At 35.8% G+C, this 26,582-nt stretch overlaps 1 protein-coding gene across 1 annotated transcript in view; it reads right to left on the reverse strand.

Moving 5' to 3' along the window:
- RYR2 (ryanodine receptor 2) overlaps positions 1–26,582 on the reverse strand; it is a 683,573-nt gene that overhangs the window by 161,396 nt on the left and 495,595 nt on the right. The window contains exons 41-53 of the mRNA XM_058542954.1: positions 25,465–25,579; positions 23,973–24,105; positions 23,659–23,762; positions 20,475–20,610; positions 19,750–19,936; positions 17,418–17,523; positions 15,378–15,498; positions 10,681–10,850; positions 9,245–9,465; positions 7,830–7,920; positions 5,659–5,799; positions 3,810–3,973; positions 1,191–1,269 (exon numbers count right to left, since the gene is read on the reverse strand). Of these exons, the coding sequence (XP_058398937.1) occupies positions 1,191–1,269; positions 3,810–3,973; positions 5,659–5,799; positions 7,830–7,920; positions 9,245–9,465; positions 10,681–10,850; positions 15,378–15,498; positions 17,418–17,523; positions 19,750–19,936; positions 20,475–20,610; positions 23,659–23,762; positions 23,973–24,105; positions 25,465–25,579 (1,768 nt within the window). The remainder of the gene's footprint in view (positions 1–1,190; positions 1,270–3,809; positions 3,974–5,658; positions 5,800–7,829; positions 7,921–9,244; positions 9,466–10,680; positions 10,851–15,377; positions 15,499–17,417; positions 17,524–19,749; positions 19,937–20,474; positions 20,611–23,658; positions 23,763–23,972; positions 24,106–25,464; positions 25,580–26,582) is intronic.

The raw sequence follows: 26,582 nt of genomic DNA on the forward strand, positions 1-26,582 counted from the left end.
AGTAAAACTGGAGTATGCTCTTTTTTTTGGAAGCTTCCCTGGAGAATGTTACTTGCTGTGCCCACTCCTACATCCAATTCTCTCAACACATTTGTTCCAATTATTTTGCCCATATAATTTTGTACATATCACCGTTTCCCTACATTATTTCACATCTGCCTATGGAATCTGGGTAACTAGACTGGAATAAATCAAGACAGCCTTCCAGTAAACTTCCTCTCCATCACCACCCCTGCCAGCTCAGCACCTAATAGTCTTCATATAAAACAGACACTTAACGCTCATTGACTTACCTAGTAAATCAATTAAATTACTGAACAGAGCCACAAGTTTATCAAAACAAAAAGATGGTTTCTAGAGGGAGTAAGGGACTGGGTTGGTCAGGGCATGGACTGAAACTTCATGTGAAGTCTAGCAGAATGATACTGAGATGCTACAGAACATAAGTGTCTTTTGGAACCTTTGCTGTTTGATTCTCACTTCACCAAATCAGTACGTGCCTATTTTAGATTCCTGCATCATCTCAACTCAGTTTCTCTATTTTAACCATCTTCTCTCAAGTTTAAATGAGGCTCAACTTAAATGTAACTTCTCAGGCATAAGACATGTCACAGATTGCCACTGCTTTAGTTATTTCATTTGGGTTGGTTTTTTTTGACAATACAAATAAAACATGTCATCTAGCCAGGTAATCTATGTTTAGTGATCTGCAGATCTACTTAGTAATAAGAAATACAACAGAAGAGTAGAAGGTGTAAACAATCCCTAAATACTGATTAATAATTTTAAAGATTTTATCCAATATAAAATTACACATAAACCTAAAGTTTCCTTAAAAGATTTCTGGACCCAGAGTCACCATTTCTTCCTGAAGCCCCTGATGATTATTATTTTTACTCCCATGAACAATGTGCATTTAGAAACTATACTTATGATTTAATTAATAGATTTTTTTGAATTCTTAAAACTGCACTTTTTATGAACACAAATACTCTTATTCATATATGTATCATACATGCATTAAGGCAGAACTAGCTAAATATTATATTAGCATATTGTAATTAAATGTTGTTTCCTAATCTAAAGCTCTCACTTAAAGTAGACAGTTGTCACAGTCAGAAATATTTGCACAGTGACCAGTCATTAGGCAGGTTCAGTACAGAATTAGAATGGGACACCCCAACTTTTACCTTGTCCATTGACCATCTGTCATGGGAATGTTCCGCATATTTGTTAATGAAGTATTCCAACTTCTCAGGAATTGTAATACTATGAGAAAAATAAAGGAAAAAAAGCTTCATTTTCACAGGATTTACAGGAATCATATTAATCATTTACTCATAGCTTATGACTGCTTAAATCCCATTTGATGCATACTGTTAAAAAACTGTTTTAACAAGGTATTACTTTTCCATATTGTAGGAACAACATAAGAAAAGTCAAGCAGATAATGTTCTTTCCACTCATCTTATACTGATTCATACTTTATTATGTCTTAATATGTTATATATAATAAAAATCATAGATAGTATAAGCAAAAATAATTAAAATATATTCAAAGATGAATATATTATAAACAGATAATACCAAAATAAACAAATTATACCAATAATTGGTATATAAATAGAATATAAACAGATTATACCAAAAAAAGTTTAAAAATCTGACTCAAGATATGGTTAGAGTCAACAAGCTTAAAGACATATTTCTCTCCCATATTTGTTCTTTGAAGTTAGTCTCCCTTTATGACTTCACTCTTCTGCCACAAATATAAATTGGTAAAAGACTGCTGAAATCTGATCTGTTACTTTTTTGTGTGTGTGTGAGGAAGATCAGCCCTGAGCTAACATCCTACGCCGATCCTCCTCTTTTTTTGCCGAGGAGGATTGGCCCTGACCTAACATCTGTGCCCATCTTCCTCTACTTTATATGAGATGCCACCACAGCATGGCATGACAAGCAGTGCGTCAGTGTGCACCTGGGATCCGAACCCATGAATCCCGGGCCACCAAAGTGAAGCGCGTGCACTTAACTACTTGTGCCACTGGGCCGGCCCCCTACAATTTTTTTAAATGTACTAAAATTTTAAATTAATTTCATACAACTAGTGATGTGTTAATGATTTTAAATATTAATGATCTATACATAATATTCTAAATGTTACTAATATGGACTATAGGGAAAAGTAATCAACCAAATCATGCTTTATGATTTTGATAACATTTATTCTTGATTCCTTTCATGTTTAAATAAATACTGAATCTCTCGAACAGATGTTGAGTGCATGCAAGTGATGACCAAGTCTGATGGTAAATGTAAGACTTGGGAATATCAAATATACCTATGAATGGAAAAGTAATTATATATATAATTCCATTCATTAATGAATATAACTTATTAACACAATTAACTTCGAGACTAGAATTCTATTTAAAACCTAGTATTAACGACATGGCTTACTACTGTTTTCCAGGAATGTTATCAGTCAGTAATTGAACTGTATGACATATACATACTTAAGAAACAAAGTTGCAGAAGTTATTGATTTCACTATGTAAACCCAATCTGTTAAGAAGTCCCCAAAGGGGCAAGCCTAGGTAAATAAATAGACATTCCCAACGCTTGTTAATTAAATAAATTAATTAATTAGATTAATGAACCAAAACCATCACGTTGTTCTGATGTTATTTTATAATCCTGGATTATATTGTATGTTAGCAAACCACAAACTTACCCATGTAGGAATGTGAACATGTGATATTTTGGTGTACTTACTTTGGAAGAGATACAAAGGATCAATCACATAAGCCAAATACTGGGGGGTAGAGTCTTTTCTCACAGGACTGTCCTCAAATACCAAACGTGCAAATTTAAGGCATTATCAAACTAATGGCATACCATTGGGGTTATAATTTTGATCTGGTTATGGAAGCTAAAACAGCTGGAGGGCCACCCAAAAGCCTGACAGTTTACCCCCAAGCAAATTCAGATGCGTTGGTGGTAACTATCAAGTGACTCCCTTGCTAACACTGATCTTGCTGAGTCACCATGAAATCAACAAGATAATGTGGCAGGAAGAGGCAGCTTTCCTTGAAAATGGAAACCATGGTCCTACTTAGAGACAGTAACAACAACAAAGGACAAAAATGCTGAGACTTCAGACACCTGAAGTACCCAAACATCCTATTTGTAGAATAATTGATGCAACTAAGTACACATAAGAAGTTTCACGTTAAGTAACGTTTTATCTGTCGTTAAGGTTGTCACACTGCACTCTAACTGCAGGCTCAATTTTCCACAAATATTGTCATTTGATATTCCCTTCAATCTCATGCTGTGCTTTATGATGCTGAATATCAGCTGGTAACCATCCACCATGCAGTGATGGTGAAATCACTCCCCTCAGCTCACAGAAACAGTTTGCACAGCATGCTGGGATCATCCCGAGTCAAAGATGCTACACAGAGGTTGGCTGCAATTATTAATAAACATTTAGGGTAAATTTTCAACTAAATATATAACTGATATATTTTCTTGATTCTCATTATTATAGATATTAGCATGTGGTTACATAGAGAGAATCCTGATTGTGTTAAGAGTATCCTAGAAAGTACATCTTATCTACTTCTGATATTTACATCATGATTATTATTACGACTATCATTTCATCAAGTAAAGGGACCCCTATTAAAAGGATACCAATTCAAAGGGGGCATGGGTTAGAGAAAGTTCACTTTAGTACCTTATTCAATTTCAGACTTCACACATCATTTACAATAAAAATCTGCTGCAATAGAAAGAGTCCATACTTTGAGGTATCAACAGGTTGTGGGTTAAAGTTCCCTTCAGAATCCATTGATGACTGTTTTTCCATCATACTGACATAATTTGACTCCATGTAGTCTGGAGGCAAAGCTCCCGCAACTGCGCTCAGGCAAGGCAGTGCCAGTTTGAAAAGTTCTTGCTCATATTTCTGGGAAGAAATGGAGGACCAAAAAAAAAAAACCAGAAACCATATTACTATTTCACAAAAGTTGTCTTTGTGGCTGATGTTGCAGGAGAACATCTCAATCACCCTGGGCAACTTAACTCTCTAGCAGATTCTTTCTCTAGAAAATGGAACACACAGCCTGAAATCCCAACGAACATAAGAGAAGCTGAAGATAGATTTACTGTAGTTGCAGCATAAGAAGAATAAAATCTTTGCTTCTCTAAAAGTTTATTCTCCAATATCCGAAATGAAGTAAATGTGAATATTCTAAATGTATAGCATGTCTTTAAAACATAAACATAATTTCAGTCAATGATTCTATTCCTTACAGTTAGTTACAGATTATTGCTGCACCACATTATCAAGACTATACATGAAAAATACATAAAGGAACATTCCAGAGAGTAAAAAATTTTAACCGATCTACATTACATTACCAAGGTATGAAAAATAAAATTCTGAACTTGGAAAGAAATTCTACAGGAATACGCATAATCGAAATTTCTAGGAAGAGGTATCTGTATATTAATTATATAATTAGTTAAATTTATAGGTCTTTTAAAAATCAAAAATAATATTTAAAAGTTACCTCACTTTAATTGTTCAATTTTAAATTAATGTAAATTCTTCTAAAAATACCCTCTACATATTATTTTATTTTTTTGTGAGGAAGGTTAGCCCTGAGCTAACACCTGTTGCCAATCCTCCTCTTTTTTGCTGAGGAAGATTGGCCCTGGGCTGACATCTGTGCCCACCTTCCTCTACTTTATGTGGAATGCCTGCCACAGCATGGCTGCATGAGCGGTGCATAGGTCCGCGCGTGGGATCCCAACCTACAAACCCCAGGCTGCCAGAGGCGGAGTGTGTGAACTTAACCACTACACCACCGGGCCGGCCCCTGTACATATTATTTTAAAAGGACTCTCAGTTTACCAAAGGCAATTCAGCAAGAACAAGCATCCAGATGTAGCTACCAAATGTAATCACAGAGCAACTTTCCACTATTGTGGAGCAAACTTCTGCTTATCCGACTCTAGTCATCAAAAACATCTGTCTGGGAATTCAAACTGATTTTGATTAATAATTTAAGCATAAGCATACAAACCATGTTGTTCTGATTTTCTCTGAAATACCACCCTCCAGTCTTCTGAAAGTATATGAACTATTCATTATAAATATGGCAACTATAAGGGAATGTCACATATAGAAAGCGACACTGAGTAGAGGTACTTAAATCCCACAGCAGCAAAGTGGGAAAAGTCAGTAAGACCACTGGAATATTATAATTTTATGAGAGTTAATATTTTTATTTTTATATTTGATAAGATTTCTTCAGGCTTTATAAGACTGGGGAGGTGACTAGGGAGGTCTGAGTTCAAATAAGTCAAAATGCCCAAGAAACTGATCAACCCGTGTACAAAATTTCCTGAAATGCTCAGCCACTTTCAATTCAGAAAGTGTTATGATTACAAGGAACATGCTACCTTAATGATTATGAAAAGTCAATCTAAATTGTGTTCTCAACAGTTGTTATAAGTTGAGAAAACAGAAAAATAAAACTATGTAAGTCTTGATAAGTAAAGGTAGTTTTCCACTAGGAATACCTAAGAACCTATGGCTCTTTAATTATTTTATCACACAAATAAACCCACAAAATACTACATTACCTTTTGAGAAAGGGCGTCAAAAATGCCCCAGAACAACTTTCTTGATAAATGAAGCTCTTCTTCCGAGGCAGCTCCAAAGTTCCCCCATCCTCCAGGCAGGCAGTAATATTTCCAGCATCTTTCATAATGATTTGTCAGCAGCTACATGGGAAAACAATTGTAAAAGCAATGAGCTAAAGACAACTTTTATATTTTTTCCATTTCCTCCCATATGGTATTCTAATGCTATATAACAAGGTCAGCTGAAACGCAACTGCTCACTTCTATATAGATTCTTTTGGAGAATACTACCTTGCATACTATGTTTCTTTAAAATTTAACACATATTGATCACAGTATGAGGACCAAACGCCCAATTTTACAAATCACTCTATCTTGAACAGCATTCTTTATAATGTTGTTGGCTTACCTATGAATCCCTGAGTTCTACTTTAATTGCTATCATTTACTCAAAATATATGAATTCTTATCCCCTGGAATCCATGCATATAACGAAGGGATTGACATCAGGGTGACCCAGAGGCACAAGCAAGCACCTAAAATGTGCATTCTAAGGGAACTATACCTCTGAATATTTCTGTTTCCTCTCTGACAATCTGTATTCATCACACTTTATGATTTGCCCCAGAACTTAACGTCTGTAAGTAAATTTCCAAAACTGCTCCACTTCAATAATTTCTTTGTCTATATTTATTTGGTGGTTACGAATGCAATTTATTATCTTACTGAGCATCTACGTTGCTTCTTAAGTTAAGTTGCTTCTCAACTATGTATATTTTGTTTGTTCAGGACTAAGCTGGAAGTTCAAAGACAAGAACAGACTCTTTCAATTATGTGGTAACTCAGGATAATTTATTCTTGATCTATAAACTAACAAATATTCACAACTATTTGCCAAATTAATAAAATGAACTTTACGAATCAACTATAAAGTTTTGGACTCTCTTTTCTATATCCAAGGAGGGAAATAAATTGATAAGGATTATTGTTATTAATGCTAACTACATCTCTTACTGTAGAAATACGTCTAGCTTGGTCTCTCTCTCAGTTACAAAACACACATGCACAATTTAGGAATCTCAAAGGATGAAATACTGACATCTAGTTTGCTCAGATTAACATGAAAATATCTATAATGTAAAAGAGTTTTATCACATAAAGTGATACTGTATCTTTTTTCAGGTATCTTTTTCAGTACATTTGTATCAAGAAAATTCGCATGACAAGGACTATCAATTCATTGATGATAAAAACTGCAAAAATGGGATTTTCAGCAAGGATATAATTTACTTTACATAATTCATTAGTTTATCTAAATTTATTAAATCAAAATCAGTTTTCATAGAGAAACTTTGTTTTTTCCTAAACATCTAGGGATGCTTAGTGTTAACAGCAGCTCAAAAAAAAGCCTCATTTATATCTCAAACCTCTCTTTCACAGCCCTTTTACTGTGTGGCCATGAGGAAAAATGACGCTTACTAGATGGCAGTGCGGAGTGGTCACCTGTAAAAAGTCCATTACGTGACCATGACCTCCATGCACAGACTATGCTCTTAGACATATTTGGATACATCTAATATCCCAATCCAGACTCAGGATTGGGATATTAGATGACAGGAAAATATTCCCAAGTCAGTAAGACAGTATGAGACTTGATCATTCATGAACAGAATAATAAAGCTGGACAGAGAAAATGTCAGTGACTTTTCTACACTCTGTGACAAACTATAACTACATATACAGAAAGGTTATCTTTCAACTCTATGAAATTATATTTGGAAACTGTCATTTGATTACCAACTTAGAAAATGTTTTTAAAGCCTGCTCTTTATCCCTTGAGGCTGCTAATATTTTAGGCCAAACCTATTACCACGTTTTTCTGCCTAAGAAGATCTTGGCTTATTTTTTCCTTGTGGCCCATTTTTTCCCACTGATTTCCATTTCCATTGATTTACAGGACACCAACTTAGGATTTCTATGATCTTTTATTACTTGTTTATTTTAGGCTGATACACATTTATCTATAACGTATATGACCATTTCAATAACTGGAGGAAATTCTCCAGCATCAAAGATCAAACATGATGTATCTAAGAGACATACATATTGTAACAGGAAACAAAGTCAGAGGACCCAGTAATCAAATAACTATAAACATTTTCTATACTTACCTTAAGAGGCATCTTCGCGTGTTCATTTAATAACGGGACATCAAATACTAATCTTCTGAGTAAGTGCTGCATCATAGAAGGTCTCAATTGGCTGGCGGAACAAAGCTAATTTTAATAACGAAGGGAAATGTGTCTAAACTAAGTAGAAAATTCATTAGCCTAAATTATATACGCCGAGAACCTGTACCTATACCTCTCTTCAGATGATGTTAATTTTAGGTGTTTCTAATCCAAAGATTAACCAATAGTTACATAATTTTATAAAAGGTTACATTTCCAACTCATCTCCATCCCTCAGACCTGAAGACAAATCCCTATTTGCTACAGGAGATGCTCCTGTTCTGCTCCTTCCCTTCCCAATCACTCAACTACAGACCCCACTGTTTCCACTAATTTAGTAAATGCTTCTTCCCTCATTCTAGTGGGTGGGAAGGATCTTCAGTGACCAGATTAGAATCAGAAAGAAGAGAGAGTGCAGGAGTAGGAGGGAGAAAAAAGGCTGAGACAGAAATTTTGCCAGCGGAAGAACGGAAAGACAACTAATGCATAGTGAACATCTGCTGCATCAGGCCATCCTGACTGCTTCACCTTGTTTAATATTGAGAAAAAAATCTGCAAGATAAGTGTTTTGATTCCATTTTATAGAATTTTAGGGTCAGGGAAGTTATAGAACTAATATTCTAATTTTTCACCTCCGTCAGTTGCATCTGTCTTCTAAACTCATACACTGCACTATGAGTGAAAACCTTTCCTTCGCCAATGTACTACCAGGCTGCAAGCCTTCACCTCCAAGAGCTCCTGTCCAATTAGAAGGAAGCCATCACCCCAGCTAGGGGCCTGAGAAATGGTCACTTTCACTGTTAGAACATCAAAAGGAGGAGACATGTTTCTGTGTTTCCCAGTAAGACATCTGAACACTTCTACCTATAGGAAGTCATTTTCCAGGCTGGAGGAAATAGTGAGCCTTCATCACTGCCACACGTAAGTAATGCTTTAATATTATACTGTATTATTTTTTATATTTAATAAGTCTCTTTTTTCTTCTCTCTTCTGGAGGAAGAGTGAAAACCATCACACAGAGTCAAAAAAGAAGAATCTACTAACCTTACACTAAAGTGGCCAGGGACTCTTCACATAATCACCCCATCCACAAATAGCCAGAATAGCATAATTGGTCCAAAACTATTCCCAACAGCTAGATATCCAAGAGGGGCTTGAAGGAACGGTCCTGAACTTAACCAGGAGCAAGGGTGCTCTGATAAGACTCGTACCTCAGTACACGGGGCTATTTAAAATGAATTAATTTTTTGGTACAGAAATTGTTTTCAAAATTCATAACAATTTGCCAAGGGCCACAGAGTAAATTCTCTTCTTCAAGAAGAAGAAACTTGGTATTGAGTTAATTGCCTACTTACCCACAAATAGAGAGTAAACAAACTTCTATGGAATCACGTTGAGCTTTGGTAAGTGAGCAGCCCTTAGAAAGTCTATACACAGTATGAAGTAACGAGTCAATGAGGGAAGCATGGTGCTCTGTGCCAGCAAAAAGAGGAGCACATCTCGTTAACAAAGGCAACACGGCTGTGCAAAGGTACCGATTGAGGGCCAAGGCCATGTCTGTAGCACTCAAAGCAGCCTAAAAAGGAATTGGAGAGTAGAAAATCATTTGTGTTTGGCAGTAGACAATTTTTAAAGGGATCAACATGTTGACATGCAATTTCACTATCTAGAAAATGACAAAAAGATGAAAAATGGAAATGCATTCCTCAATTATATCTTTAATGTGGTTCATATGATTTTTTACCACTAAAAACAATCAACTTTCATTTGCTCATAAATAGATAAAAATGAAGTCATATCTATTTCTTCAAAAGGCCCAAGAGGTTCATATTCTATAATAAAATATCATTATTAATTACTGTAGGAAGAATGAAAGATGAAGACACTAATGATATCAAAGATTGTGAGCAGTTTTCTCTACTAGAGGAGGAAAGAGAATGGAACTTATAACAGATCTCATATTCATAAAATCTTTCTGAATTCTAATTATTAATATTATTTATATTTCTGCTTATGTTCATCAGCATCAACAATCAAAGGTTGATAGTCTTACTATGTTATCAACTATACACTTTAGGTTCAGAATTTCATGTGAATACAGTCAACAAAGAAAAAGGAAATTTCAGTTTCATTTTTATGATTCTCCTCTCATGGCTTTCCTGAAAGAGCTATTGTCAGCTCAAGATCTGATTTCCTCTGAAATCAAAAAGACCCATTCAGTTGAGAATTAAAGGAAGTATTATTAACTACTAGAATAACATTTAGAACTTCAGCTTATTCTACAACATTTCAAACAGCAGAACATTTACACTGATAATGGCAGATTCTCACGGTGGGCCACTGAATATACAGGACAGATTTTAACCTATCTGTACATTAACAAATGAAGACACCAGGATGGTATCGTAATTGGCATGACTCAACAATGTCCATTAAGCATTCTTAATACTTTAATTGAGAAGCATAATTGTTTAGGCCAACTTAGAGGTTAACAGGAGCCACTGTGACCTCCAAAATTAGGTTATATGAACTTCTTATTGTCTTCCATTGCATCTGATCAGAATTCTTATCTTACTCTGGAGGTCGTCCCTTTTCTCCACTATTCAGTGAATTCCTTGGGGACATAGTCTATCTTATTTTCTGTTTACCCATTGCCTGCCTAAAAATATAATAGATACTCAGTAAACATTTGGTGACAATAAATGAATGAATGAATCTATCTACAAAAGAATATCATAAGCCAGAGACTGAAGAGTCAAAAGTTGAGGAAGCCAACTGTTCAAATCATTACCGTATCTAAAGAAGCAGCAGCCCGGAGATCTGGCAGAAAGCCAACCTCTAGAAGATGGAGGAGGAAATCTTGAACCTCAATTCCATAGACCCTGTCAAGGAACAAAACCATGGCTGCCTTGTGATCTGGGCAAAACCCCGCAGACATGTCAGGCTCCACCACATTCCCATCTAAAAGAGAGAAGGTGACATGTTGTTGTTAATGGTCATGCCATTCATGAGAGAGATTACAAACGGCTATTTCTGTAAAACGTGGCTTTCTCATGTTTTAAATAAAGTTATCAGTTGAATGGTTTTCTGTTCTTCTACTATCCACAAGCAAGTGCTGGGAACTGACTGAGGAAATATGACACTGCAATTTGAATCCAAGGTCATTTCAATATTATTTGCACATCTATTTGTTTAACTGCATATATAAGAACACAGCATTATGCTAGATACTGAGAAGGAAAAAAAAAACTATCCAAAATCCACATTGTAAAACTAGGAATAAATGCCACAAAAAATTAAAATGTAGGGCCGGCCCCGTGGCTTAGCGGTTAAGTGCGCGCGCTCCGCTACTGGGGGCCCGGGTTCGGAACCTGGACGCGCACTGTCGCACCGCTTCTCCGGCCATGCTGAGGCCACATCCCACATACAGCAACTAGAAGGATGTGCAACTATGACATACAACTATCTACTGGGGGGCTTTGGGGGGAAAAAAAAAAAGGAGGAGGATTGGCAATAGATGTTAGCTCAGAGACAGTCTTCCTCAGCAAAAAGAGGTGGATTAGCATGGATGTTAGCTCAAGGTTGATCTTCCTCACAAAAAAAAAAAAAAAATTAAAACGTTAAGTAAGGTTTCCACTTTTTTCAAGAATGAGAGAGGCTTTTAAACATTAATAAAACTCATGTACCCCTTTGTGATAATCATGGTACATTTACATATTTATGGCTTAGACAATTACAAAATGATGAAACCACTCTATGAACCAGTTTGACTTTCAAATGAAATACGCTTCATTAACCACAATAGCATTTAACAACGTTTAAAACATATTTGAGAATCATATTATTTTCTCTATCAACAGTTTATGCTTGATGCCTATATAGATGAGTGAAGCTGATTATAATTCCATAGATTCATAGGTTGGGGATCATTGATATGAGGAATTAGAGGATTATGTACCAATTTAAAATATTGGAGAACTGGTGTGTTTCCTGTTTGACCACATGATAATTATGACAAACTTGCTGATTACACACTGCAAGATTCTACAAATAATATCACAGAATCTCTAATAATGATGCAATGTTGAAAAAAGGAGCACGCAGGGAAAAATGATACATGACCATAATCATTCTGAAAGAAACAAATCACAACTTTTTTTGTTTTCATTTGTAGTCAATGAATGAATTTGATATTTGAATCAATAAATGAACAAATAACAATGTTTTAAAGAAAATTAGATTAAAGGCTAATACCACATAGCTTCCATTCCTTAAAATAACACGTAATATATCTAATATCTTCCTTCCTATAATCACAATAATAAGATTAATAGCTCTTGTTGTTTATGCTGTTGTCAGGCACTGTGCTAGGAATGTTACAGACACAATCTCATACCATTTTCACAAGCACACTATGAAGTTGGTATTATCCTTATTCAACAGAAGATGAAAACTGACCTTTAGGGAAGTTAAATAACTTGTCTGAATTTGTATACCTAGCAATTGGCAAAGTTAGATTTAAACTAAGTAAAACTGGATTTAAAATCCAACCAAAGCTAATTTAGTCCTCATGTTGAATCAGCATGCTATAATTTTCAATTAAAAATCTATATGAAGGGCGAGCCCCATGGCGTAGTGGTTAAGTTGGGTGGGCTCCGCTTCGGCGGCCCAGGTTCGCAGGTTCAGAGCCAGGGCATGGACCTACGCCACTCAACAGCCATGCTGAGGCGGTGACCCGCATACAAAATAGAAGAAGATTAGCACAGATATTAGCTCAGGACTAATGTTCCTCAGGCAAAAAAAGAGGAAGATTGGCAACAGATGTTAGCTCAGGGAGAATCTTCCTCACCAAAAAAAAAAAAAGAAAAAAATGCCAAAGACAATAAGAATAACATTTAAAAAAATATATATGAAATTCCAGTTCAATTCTCCTAAAAATCACATTATAGGTAATTTATATCTACAAGATTCTACTATTTTAACATATAGCTGTGCCTAAGGAAATGATGCTAGATCAACACATTGATCTTAAAATAAGGATTTGTTTTTCAAACACTCATTCAAGTAAACATTCATTTAAGAAATGCTACAACTGTATCAGCCTGGGGATCAAGATGCATCAATTTGCGACAGTTGCTGTTTCATTTCCACCATCTCCTCAAACATGCTGAAGACCACAAAGCCGATGAACTGCCTCCTCTCAGGCTTCTGGCCCTGGGACAGCAATGAGGAGGGCCTGCTGCCCTGGCTGCAGCCTGCGGAACCTGCATTATTCATCTGCCTGACACGACTGCCTCCGACAGTCTGTCCAAACCTGCCTGGGCCAAGAGCTGCAGGAGCAGAACATCTACTTTTGAGATTATCTGCTTGCCCTTCAAGTTTTCTGAACCCCTCCTTCCTTCATTATTATTCTGGGCCACACTCCAGTTCTAGAATAAGTGTGATAAAAATGTTTGAGAAAGACCTTAGCTAATACTGAGGGGGGAAAAACCCTAATATTTAGAGACAAACTTCCTAGTCTAAATATAGAAGATATAGTAACAATTATTACTGATAATGGGTGATGCTTCATCAACTGACTTGTCATTGAAACATATGAAGAAATATTGATGGTTTAAGTTTGAAAGTTGATTTAAACGAATAACATAGGAAAGTAAAAACATACAGGTTTCTGCCTACATTCTCTGTAAAAGGAAAGAGGTAAAAGAAAAATGTAGAAATTTAACAATGACCAATGGATTGCATTTTAAAAATTTATTTTCAGTGTGATTGTGATAGTTTACAAAGAAATCCTTTAAATCCCAAGGTAGACAATATACTGCATATTTATGAAAAAAATCATAAAATAATATTATTGTAGCACAACTAAGTAGAACAGGAAAGAAACCAGCTTGAAAATTTTTGAAGGCTGCTAAAGACAGATCAACTGGAGGAAAATAGGGTATATGAAGACTTTGGGGCAATTCTGAAGGGGACATGTGAACACTCTTAGAGTCCCTGTTCTTGGTTCTTTGTTATTACTAATTCTAACCTTAAAATTTAGCATTTCTCTATTTCCTAATCTGTGTGTCACTGGTATTATTCTTATCTTTTTCTGGAGAGTGTCAAGTTTGTGGCTCAAAATGCAGAGGAAATAAAAAAGATATTTTACTTAAGTAAATGAACACGAGTTAGAAGAGAGGTAAAAAGAAGATAAATGAAAATAATCTGTATAAACACAAGAAGAAGAAACTGCCTAAAGTGGGGAAAACAGAAAGCTATGGGACAATTTTTAAGTTCCAGCTTTCCCTAAATATAATAAGTGTTCGATTACTATAGGTGTTTATGTCACCTGAAGGTTTGAGTTTGTAAGGTGAGCAGACACGAAACTTGCTCATGATCACATGGCTGGCCAGTAGGGTAAGCCTCCTTCAGTTACCGAGTAGTCCCTTCATTCTGGAGGAGGCATAAACAGCTAAGCTCTGGGGCATAATTAATGAAAGAAAGGATTATAACACACACTTGCCATGTGATTATGTTTTTGTCCTAAAATTAGAAGTGTATATAGAAATGAAATATGTAATAATATCCAATAAAGTATTGAAAACTGAACAAAATTGAAATTGGAAAAAGGAAAAATAATTTAGGATCTGACATATCTTTCAGGTGCCTTCAATAACTGCTTAAATCTTTTTTTTTTACAGGAGACAGCGACTGAATTGCCAACAGGGAAGTGGGCCTCAGCCTATGCCATTTGCCACTGCTGTTGTAGTTTGGGGCAGTGCAGGGGATCCGTGTGGGTGTGAACCCAGGCCCTACTGCCACTCCCCACAGTGAAGCATCTGCACTTCACCCCAGTGCTGCTGGAGCCCGCCCTTCTCCTTACGCAGCCTGGGCAGGAGGGTGAGGGACCACAGTTGCTGGGCATTTATAGAGAGAGCAGGTTGATTTTATTTTACGTGCTTTTGAGTTAATATTGGAAAACTAATCACAAGCAGCTTCAAAACCAAAAATGACATGTTGCAAAAGGACAGTAAACGTTAGGTCAAAATGGAAAAAAAAAAAATCTTTTTAAAATTTTCTCTTTCACCTTGGAAAGAGCACTTACATCTCTAAGTCAAAAGCTATGATCGTTGTTTTGGGAAAAAAGCATTAGCAGAAAGTGACAATGAAAACTACGAAAAAGAGTGAATTAAGGGATTGTGGTCAAGAAAGACAGAGAAGAATGGGGACCAAAGAACACTAGGAGATGTGTATTTCCTCTTCTCTGGAAACTGAAACGTCATGTAAAAAAAGAATTAAAATCTCATTGGAAACATAGCTGTTTAAAAACAATGAGAATAGAAAATATTTTATAAAATAATGTACTTTATAATTCTTTTCTTTTTTTAAAGAAACTTAAGCAGTCTAAGTATGCTGCAGGGAGAGAAACTTTGAGTCCTGATAATATGTGAAACATCATGTCATCCAAAGTCCTATTAAATTACGAAGAAGGGAAGTTGGCCTTACCTTTGGCTATTGTTGGCATCTGAAAAGCGATGCTGATTACTCCCACCAAATCTCCCAGTGGAATTAGGGATCTCAAAATAGACCTGATTCTGATGGCTTCTCCTTTACCAGCATGAATCAACTACAGGAAGAAAAATAAAGGAACATTAGAATAACTTTGTGAAATCAATGTTATAATTCTATCTAGAAAATTTGAAGTATGGAAATCCAAGTCTAAATTAATTTTCTGTTAGGTATACATATAAAGTTAGACCCCTCTGAGAAATTGTTGTTTCAGGCTTACAGACAGATATTTACCCGCCCACACAGTTTTCACTGATTTCAGTATACAGTGAATTATGTACTACAGTTTAGGCCAAATGGTTTACCCATTAGAACAACAGTTTCTATCCTCTTTGGGGTGTTAAATTATATTGAGAATCTGATAAGTCTATGAATGCTTACCCTCAAAATTACATATAAATACCTATCCATAACATGAGCAATAATACAAAAGAAAAATTATTTTTAGGCCCTGAACGTATACTAATATTTATGATCGATTTAGCCTCTTTCTTGCTTTGTGATGAAAATATAATTGTATATCCATCTATATTCCACCATAAATTCTCCCAAGGATGGGTTCATAATGTGGAGGAGAATGGTGAACATGAATCCTAAGGGTCCTTTAGACACTGGTTAATGAAGTACCTATGAAGACTGCAGACCTGACATAGTGAAGAATCTCAGCCAGTCTCTAGAATAGACTGCAGGCTTCCAGAGCCAGGCGGGCATCTGTTTCCTCCACCACTGGGTGTGAAACACAAGCCCAATTTCTGACACTGGGAGATCCTCAACTAACCGTGGCTGAAGATGAATAAATTTCAGAAGTGCCAAAGTTAGCCCCTTATTAAGTCACTTAGTTTTTTTTCCCCCTAATGTAATAGAAGAAAAAACCTCTATTTATTAGCATAACTTCTCTCTTGGTTCCTTTAATCTTTCACTTTAATAGGAAAAAGAAGAAATATTGTGAGCATAAAGTTTTTTGTTTGCAATCACTTCCAGCATAGAAATTTTTGATAATCTAGTCCCATTTCCTATGCTGAAAATCTCATTAGCCACAAGTTAAGTTGTTACAAAAATCAGACTCTTGGTTTTCTAACATTCTAACATTTCTCCATCCTGTGATTCCTCTCTGTTCACAACAAAAGATTATATCAGGAAAGTTTTAACCTATGGATGTGAGACAAAGAGACCAAAAAACAAAAACAAAAAGAAAAACAAACAAAAACCCAAAAACCATACCTTCTAAGGGTAGGGATAAAGAGGTGATCTGTAAGCAATGGTTCTTCTGGCTTCATGCTCCAACCAGTTTAGAAGTGTATTTGCCTTCCACCCCAGAACTGGTCAATATGTTTCAAACTCTGTGTTGTTTCCCATTAACAGGTCATAAAGCTAATTTTATAGGCCCTGACTAGCATTTTTTAAATGAATATAATAGAATAAAATAGAACAGATTACAATAAAATACAATGGAAAATATCAGAATGGATTACAGAGTAAAAGTAAGTATTATTCACTAATCCATAGCATCTGAATAGCTCTTTCCTTCCCCCTAACCTGCCCGCTACCCCCACTTTCCCCTAAACCAGAGGCAAGCACATAGCAGCTCCCTCACAGGGATGAAATATTGTACAAGAAAAGAACTCTTGATAGGAGTGGTTGCTTTCTGCATGCACTAAAACAGAAGAGAAAATTGTATAGGGAAAATATGTTCTTTTCTTCTTAAGGTATGAGGAGGTTTCTATGAGTTTTAGAGATATATAAGCAACTGACTATTCTATTAGTGACTTGCTCTGAAATCTGATTACTAATTTTTACAACCAACAAGACGTTTCCAACTAAATAAACACTTGTTCAGCAATTAGGATGCAGCTATTATTTTTAATGGAGCATGAAGATTATCGGTTCTGGATGCTATTGTGATCTTTGCCAGCTATGGACGACTTAGAGACAGACAAGTAAACCAGGATTGTTGCTCTTGAGCCCCAAGGCACTTACATGCATTTCAGGAGCACAGCGTCCTAAAAGGTCAATCAAGGCTGAATAAAAGGTCATGATGGCATTCCCCATGTGGATAGTGTCATCTTCCTCCTCTTCTGTATCACTTTTGTGGATTTTTCAAAAGAAACAGAAAGCAAAGCAAACAGGATAATAAGGTGACATTTCAGGTTTATTACATACTTCAGAGAGGAAATGGATCACTAAGGTACATAATTCTGCCTCTTCTGATACTTTTCATTTTTTGTGTTTCATTTACAGCTTGATACTTTTAAAAGAAAATAACAATGGGCTAAAGACCAGATTTGAGAGTCTATCACGAAGAACACATTTGTGGGAACTTTAATGTTAAGATTCTTTCAAAAGAGAAAAAGAGGAATTATTAATTTGATGGATTCTGCTCATTTCTACTGGCAGTGTATTAACAAAGAAAATAATTGATGGAAGGACTTGGTAAGTTTAGACTACTTTTGTAAATAGCATATGTGGGGGATCAGAATTGGCCACCCCAAAATGTGTCTCTTTGGCTTGATTACTTTTAAGGACAAAAGACTCTGAAAGAAACTTTGACCTTCCCCCTAAGTACCTAAAAGAATTTAAGATAGAAGGCCTGTTCCAGGAAGGAGCTAATACCATAAGATAACTATAATATAATATAAATAAGGTGTGATAGACAGGGAGGAACCTAACAAGGACCTTTTAGTCAAAGTCCTCTCCACTCTCATTGTCTCTGCAAGGCATGGTCAACATTTGTTCACCAAATGTTTGATTTTCCATCTCCATGTGAATTGCCTTCCTCCTCTTTAAAGTTTCAAACCACTACCACAATATCCTCCTTTGTCCTTAGCTGAAGATAATATTTAAGGTAGTGGCTTCTGCCATTTTGGCGAGTTACTCAGTTTTCCTGGGTTTCTCCCATGTATACATGTTAGTAAACTTTGTTTTATTTTCTCCTGTTATTCTCTCTCATGTCAATTTAATTCTTAGACCAGCCAGAACAACCCAGAGGGAAGAGGAATGGTTCTTCCTCCCCTGCACATACATTTAAAGAAACGGTAACAAAGATCTGTCTTATAAGATAACATATCTAAGGCACCCAGTACAGTGATTTGCCCAGAGTAAGTACTTCATAAAGTTGATTTCATGTACTCACCTATCTCTTTACCATCTACTCTACCCCACCTACCCACTCCCAAGTAATTGACATGTCTCCCTCCCTGTCTCTGTGAGAAAAATATCATTGATGAGAGATGATGGATGGCCCTGGAAGATCATGTCATTCCTCCCTTGGTAGCTCGCAGACAGCTGCCTCAGCTGGACTCAGCAGTCTGCAGAGTGGCAGCAAGGCCTGTTAACAACATTGTTCCTGGCAGGCAAGGCTGTCCCCAGGGCCCTCGGGGTATACACCAGCTCATGTGGTCTGGGGCCAGAAATCTCTTGATATAGTTTCTCCTGCTTAGAGAAACTAAGGCATCCCTAGTTCCTCTACAGCTAACTGATAAATATGTAACGTGCTCTTGGAGTGCTCCCAGTCTGGATCCCTGGCCTTGGTGTGGACAGAACATTTATGCCTGATTCTATATGTGGAAGAACAAGGGTTTGCAGGACTACTTCTTTGCTTGGAAATTTGCCTCCAACAAGCCCTATATTATATCTTTACCAGTGGTGCTAGCAGTGTCGGTGCATGACTCCCTAGCAGAACATTCACCCTCCAAGATTGAAAAAATAGGAAGCAACATGCCTAGATTAACTTATGTCCATTGCTGGAATCAAGTATTAATAACAGAGACTATGGAGATATGTAACATAGTTATTGCCTCCCCTATCTGTCACCAATACCTTACCCAAGCATTTCACTCCTCAGAATGACAACATTCCCTTTTCTGAACTTTACCACCACACCAGTTTAGTTAAGTCCCCCATTCTCTTGCTAAAGGTCTCTTTGTCTCTTACTATCATCATGAAAACTCATTCTAGCTCGCTTCCCACTAAAGTCTACCCCAATTTCAAAGGCTCACTTGCCATCATTTGTGATAACTCACTTTGCCATAGTCCTCTGGGAAAATTCACAAAACACATCTCCTCCTACAACCTAAATTTCTCGCTACTAAATCCACAGTCTTCCTCAGGTCTCTCCTTGTTCATTCAACTTATTCCAGCAGCAAATCCCATCCATTCTTCCAAGTCTAATACATTTGATTTTTCAAGGGGAGAAATCATGTGTACCAGAGAGCTATATTGCAATAAATAGAATGCAGATTATATTTTGTAAAATTTCAAGTCAATTTATAGTAGTATAGTTTACTCTTAAGAGTGTGTATATTAGACCTACGGGGTTTTACTGGATCCGCTAGTTGGTGAGGGACCGTCTCGGGAGGGATCTTCGGCTATTTTTATGGCCTCTTCCATGACTGCAAGAAGTCCATTTCCACCTTCCCCTCTCAAAGCAGGACCAAAACACTCAGGCCTCCGGATGAGCAGTCTCACCACAACATTTGCATTCTCTTCCACACTCTCCCCTAAAATCAAATAGGGAATATAAGTAAACAAACATTGATTATATGGACCTTCTAGGCAAATAAATATTATACTAATTCATTTACATTTAAAGAAAAATAACTAAAAACAAAGAACATAGTAGTAAAGCCAAAATTGAATGCAAATGACTAGTTTTATGTAGACAAGACACAGTAACTTTCTTTTCTTGCACATGAAATTTTTAAAGTAAAGAAAAGCATTGTGGAGGCATAAACTCTGCATTTTGGTTAATTTGTTATAGGAAATAAAGTCATAATCCTAGCTATTATTAGAATCCAATTATAAAAACTGTAAGAATGTAAGTGCCTAAAAATTTTAATTTAATAATGAAAGCATAGCATCACTATCAAAATATATATTATAAAATAAATTATTACTGTGAAAAAAATTACTGATTTTTAATTTCTTTACTAATATTTACTTCTTTCATGAAAATGTTGGGATACATTGTTATTTTATACATCTATTTTTATGTAGTTTTAATAATGACCAAAAAAGACCCCAAGCAATTAATCCTACCATTACAGAAGACAGCAAATCTGAGAAAGTCAAGATATCTCTCTCCTTCAACTGGATTCCACCCAATGTCGGGATAACCCTTAGACACCAGCATCTGGCAGCTTTGCAGTCCACAACCAGCCAAATATCGAACTACCTACAAACAAGATGATAAGCAAAAGCGTTACTCATTGGGTGAGATGTCATTAGATGCTTATACTACACATGGTAAATGATACCCTCAAAGGATGGCTTAAAACAAACGCATTTTTGCAAGTTCTTTTTAATCTCATGACAATCCACAGGAACTCCCTTTAGCAAAACCTTAGAATTAGGAAATATTTATAAATCATAACAAAGTGCTATTATAATAAAAATATTTAAGAACTCTATGAAAAAAATTTGTAAATTACATATCATTTGAGACTTTTACATACAAAAGTCATAACATTTGACAAACTCCAAAAATGTCTAATGACCTTTGGCTCAACGTAAAACTTGAATCCATGGGAGATATTGAAAGATCCATCTGAGATACAACATTATTTTAAAGAAGTAAATTACTTCCAAAATGCTATATCAATTTAATAGGGAAGAGACGGTGTGAGAAGACAGAAATAGAGAAATCTAAGCTTAGAGTCAAATATCTTTGGCATGAAATCTGACCTGTGTCAAGATTTACTGGATCATTTTGAGCCATGGTTTCACTGACTATCAAACTTGGGATAATGCTACTTACCTGTCAGAATTGTTGAATTTAACACATTAAAATTTCTGCTTAGCTTTGCCTTTTAAAATATTCTATTCTATATGAATGTTGGTCTTCTACAATATTTCATAACTCATCCAGTTTTAAAAGAAGTCATTACCAATGGCAGTAGATTGTTAGAGGAGCAACTTATCAAATTAAGTTATATCTCGCTCAATCACAAGCTAAATCAATATTAAAAAGAAATAAGTAATACAGCTAAAAATATTTTACATCGAATTTATTGAGGTATAATTTGTGTACAACAAACTCACCTACTTAAAGTATAAATTCAATGAGCTTTGAGAGATGTATACATCTGTAAAAACACCCACAATCAAGATGCAGAAGATTTCCACTATCCCTCAGGTCCCTGTGCCTTTTGCAGTCCATCCTCCCTACATGCGTAAGCCTTGACAATCTGCTTTATGTCACTACAAATTAGTTTGCATATTCTAGAACATTTGTGCATGTAATCATCCAGTATGTGTCTTTCTGTGCCTGGCTTCTTTCACTCAGAATAATGATTTTGACAGCCCTGATGGCCTAGTGGTTAAACTTCGGCACACTCGGTTCCAGTGGCCCAGGCTCGGTTCCTGGGCACGGAACCACACCACTGTCTGTCAGTAGCCATGCTGTGGTGGCCATTCACATAGAAGAACTAGAAGGACTTACAACTAGAATATGCAACTATGTACTGGGGCTTTGGGGAGGGGGAAAAAAAAAGAGGAAGACTGGCAACAGATGTCAGGGTGAATCTTTCCCAGTTAAAAAAAAAAAATGATTTTGAGATTCATTCACATTGTAGCACATGTCAGTAATTCATTTCTTTTTATAGCCTAATAATAGCATTCCACTGTATAAGGAAATACCCCAGTTTTGTTTATCCATTCATCAGTTGATGGACATTTGAGTTGTCTCCAGTTTTGGGCTAAGATAAATAAAGCTGATATCAACATTCACATACACGTCTCTGTGTGGACATATATTTTTATTTCTATAAGTAAATACCTAGGAGTAGAAAGACTAGGTGTATGTTTATGAGAGGTGTATGTTTAACTTGTTAAAAAATGACCAAACTGCTTTCCAACTGACTTTACCATTTTTCATCCCAACAGCAGTAGATGAGGGTTCTAGTTGCACCACATCCTCCTCAGCGTTTGATATTACCAACTTTTTAAATATTAGCCATCTTAATCAGTGTGTAGATAAAAAGATCTTAAATTATGTATGGGAGAAAATTCTCCTGAGGTTAGTCAGAGATGCAAAGCTTTATGATCCTTGACTGGCATGCCAGATGGATTTGGGCAAAAGTTCACTTTTTCATGCCTTCAACAGCTATGCATCGAGGGTCTACTCAAGGCCAATGCTGTTCTCTAAGACTGGGACAAAGCAGTGAACAACAGAGAAAAAAATGCCCTGAACTCACTGGTCTGACATTATGGTAGGGAAGAGATTTTTAAAAAGACATAAATATGTAGATTTTAGTAAAATATATGTATTTTAAAATATAAATATAATTTTAAACTATAAATATTTAAACCATATTTATATAAATATAAAGAAAATGAAAATGTATATTTATGTACATAATATACAAATATGTTTTTTCAATGACTGGAAGAATGTCTGGAAAAGACCTATGAAGACATTGCCAGAAGAATATTGCAGATGGCCAGAACAGCAAGTGCAAAGGCTCTGAAGCAGGAGCACACCGGGCAAGTTCCAGTCACAGCAAGGGGTCCAGTGTGGCTGGAGCAAAAAAAAAGATCAGGAGAGTTGTAGGAAGTGAAACAAGACTAATATGTGAAATCAGATAGAGTAAGAGTTATTGCAATGCCTTTAGTCTTTGCTGGAAGTGAGATAGAAAGTCTCTGGAGAGTTTTGGGCAGAGGATTAAAATGATCCTTTTAAAAGGCTCACTCTGGCTGCTAAGTAGAGGAGCAATGAGAGATCAGGAAGACTATTTAGAATGCATTTGCAATTAAAGTACTGAGGAAATTTATCTACATTCTAGCAAACATATATGTCGCTTAATATGCTTGAAGTGCGTGGCCTTAGTACACCACTGTTGCCTTGCACTGCAATATATAGACTTCTGTATGATCTAAAACCTGTGTATGAGATGTTAAAACAATGTATTAAGAAATTGAAACTATATGATTAAAGCAAAAGTGATATCATGAAGGACAAGAACAGACAAGAATACAGATATAGAGTAAGTTGATGCCCTTCCCAGAGAAAAATGCATGTGATCAGAGGAAATACCTTATCTCAAATTTCTTGTTCTTTATAATTATAATATTATATATAATATATGTAACATACAGTACATAATATATATTCTAATTACAGTAATATAATGTAATTATAACCATGTTATATTTAAATAATCTTGAGAAACAACTATGAACAAGCATAACTCACCCAAACACACAGGGCAGGAATGGTACTTACCTTTTCCAGATCTGGCTCACGCAAAGCTAAGGCCAGTTCGTTATTATCCATCACCGAGGCTGCTGCCACATCCAACGGTGTGGAACCTCTCATAGCTGGCGAGGCTGTTGAATTCAAATGAAGATGAAACAAAACCTGAATTGTGCTGCAACTATGAATTCCACACAAAAACCCACTTTCACTTAAAATTTCATTTCTAAGTGCAATACATATTTCACTAATCTAAATTAATTTACGTTAAAGTCTAATTTTTAAACGTACTATGTATATTTGTTTTATCTTAAAGATGAAATAAAAGCCATACATTTACTTACCGAGACCAACGCTGCTGTTTTCCAACAAATAACTGAGATGATCAAACATAGCTTTTTGATTCTGCCTACTGATGCGACAGAAGTAGCAGAGAAACCGGCAACAGTTGGCCACCATCTTGGGAAAAGTGATTTCCTACATAAAGAGCATTTAGTTAGCTGTGAAAGCAAATGATCTTTATAAAACTGAGTTCAGAAGTTGAGGTCTCAATCACATTGTCAATCCACGTGTGCCCACATCTGCCAAGCCTCAGGTACTGAAGACCTTCAAATGTCCAGACTCTGACTCACTGAGCTCTTGAGCCACTGAAAATCAAGCCTGGCACTAATTTAGAAACCCCACTGCCAGCACTGGGTTGATCGGGAATTAATCTACAGCCCTAAACCTAAAGGTGGCATGAGCCTGATCTAGGAACCAGGCAGACTCAGTTGTGATTCCCGACCACCATTAGCTGTGCTTCCTTGGGAAATTATGCCATCTCATTGATTCTGTTCTGCAAATTGGAATAAGATGGATAATGATGCTTACTTTAGGTAAAGGAGAGAGAGTTTCATGAGACAGTTTGTGAAAAATACTCAGTTTAATACTTGGGGCCACAGAACAGGGTGTTTTTATCATCAGTGTTGTTGTTATAATTATTATTATTAAGATTCCAGGGATTCACAACTTCCCTGCTTTGCACACAACTTGTCTGCTGTGATGAGCACCCTGAACAGAAGGCCTGCCTGCTAGGCCCCATCAGACACATCTCCCTTGAGAGCCAAATCTTGTTCTAGTATATCCAAGATGATCCCTGGAGTCGTTATTTAACAGAATATTTTATAAACGTCTGTCTAACTGGTAGACTGAACATGAGAAATATGGACTCGTTTCCATATTTTGAAAAACACATCATAAAATTTCAAAAACCATTGAAACATATTTTGCTCATCAGAAGTCATAAAATTATACTGATTTTCATGACGTTGTTATATTACTCTACTCATTAGATTTTAAAGAATTTTATTTTAAATTTTCGTTACTTAAAAATTCACCTTAGAGTCTTACAACAAATACACTCCAGAGCATCATCCTCAAATCTTGTTCTGGATCAGGAATTTAGTGGAACCAACTGTCATCTGAATCAAGGGGAACAGCTGGGTGTGAAGAACATGTTTGTGTTATGGACTTCTAATGTGATAGAAATTGATTTAATTCAAGATTTTTTAAATTAGTATAGTATTACCTTTAAAGTTTCTAAATATCCCCTAAACAACAGTAATTGAGGAGACAGAAAATTACACAGCATAAGAGAGAAATTGTTATCAATATCAAAAAAACAACCAAACTCATAGCATATTCTCAAGATGTAAGTTTTTGTTTGGTTTCTTCAAAAGGTGTTCTTTAAAAAACAGTTCTCCTAAAAAGATTTTAAAAATTCTCATTAATATGCAATGCCTGTACTCTGGGAGGTTATACTAGATGGCATCTCAAAAATCAAAGGTTTTCCTTTACCTTGGACTCCCCACCTCCAAGGACGTTCACCATGACCTCCATCACTGTCTCATGCATCCCAAGTGCCCTCATGAGATTAGGGTGCTGGTAGAACACTTTATTATTCATGATATCCCTAGAAAGGACAATACAGGTATGGGGCGAAGCTCAGAGGTTAGAGCAAAATTGAAATAAAAATTGATTTTAGATACTGATAAACCTTTCGGAAATAATTACTGGCATGTACGAAAAAGTAAGAGCAATCATAGATAAGCTACAAAAGGTAATAGCACAATTAATTGAGTTTTTCCCCCAAAATATTGAGAGCCTACCAAAAATACTCTACAAGTTGTCTATTATTTTTCAATTACAATAAATGTACTAAATATGTAAACAGTTTATATGAAATATAGTTTTGGACACATCATTCCTAAATTTGTGGATATCCAAATATGTTCAGCCTTCTATTATACAGAAATATGAATCAGTGTTATACTATGTTTATATGAAAATTCCTGTATAAATTCTTGACATATAAGTATTTCTGCCTTTCATATATATGCTATTTTTAGTACTATATTCAATATTTATATGTATAATTACAGCAGTGTTATTTCCTGTTACATTTACAATATCGTTTTGGTGAAACACCTTTAAAGGATACATATTCTTTTGTACTCAGAGAAACTGAGTACACATGGTCCAGGTACAAGTAATCCAACTCATTAAAATGGACAATCAATTTAAAGAAACAGCAGCAGATGATACCTAAAATGTTTCATATTGCTATTATTGCATTACATATTATTACAATATGTATGTGAAGGTATTTCTAAGGATCTTAACATCTAGTAGTCATTGTAAATAAAGAGTTCTCTTGATTTTTATTTTAACATAAATCAAATCAATGCAAGAGTCTTTTCTATAAAACACTTTCCTATCAGAGCTATAACAAGAAAATAATGCAGAGCCTGCATGAAAACAGACTTTCTCTTTGAATCTAATTTCCTTGAGTCACTCACCTATTCATTTAGTCATATGCTAACTGTTAGTTACTCTGGCTACATCAAGAGCATGGAAGAGTATGATTCTTGTAAGATTCTTTTATTCTTTGTTTTAGTTTTTCACTTTTAATCTAG

Source organism: Diceros bicornis, chromosome 6, assembly GCF_020826845.1.
Source record: "Diceros bicornis minor isolate mBicDic1 chromosome 6, mDicBic1.mat.cur, whole genome shotgun sequence".
Taxonomy (NCBI): domain Eukaryota; kingdom Metazoa; phylum Chordata; class Mammalia; order Perissodactyla; family Rhinocerotidae; genus Diceros; species Diceros bicornis.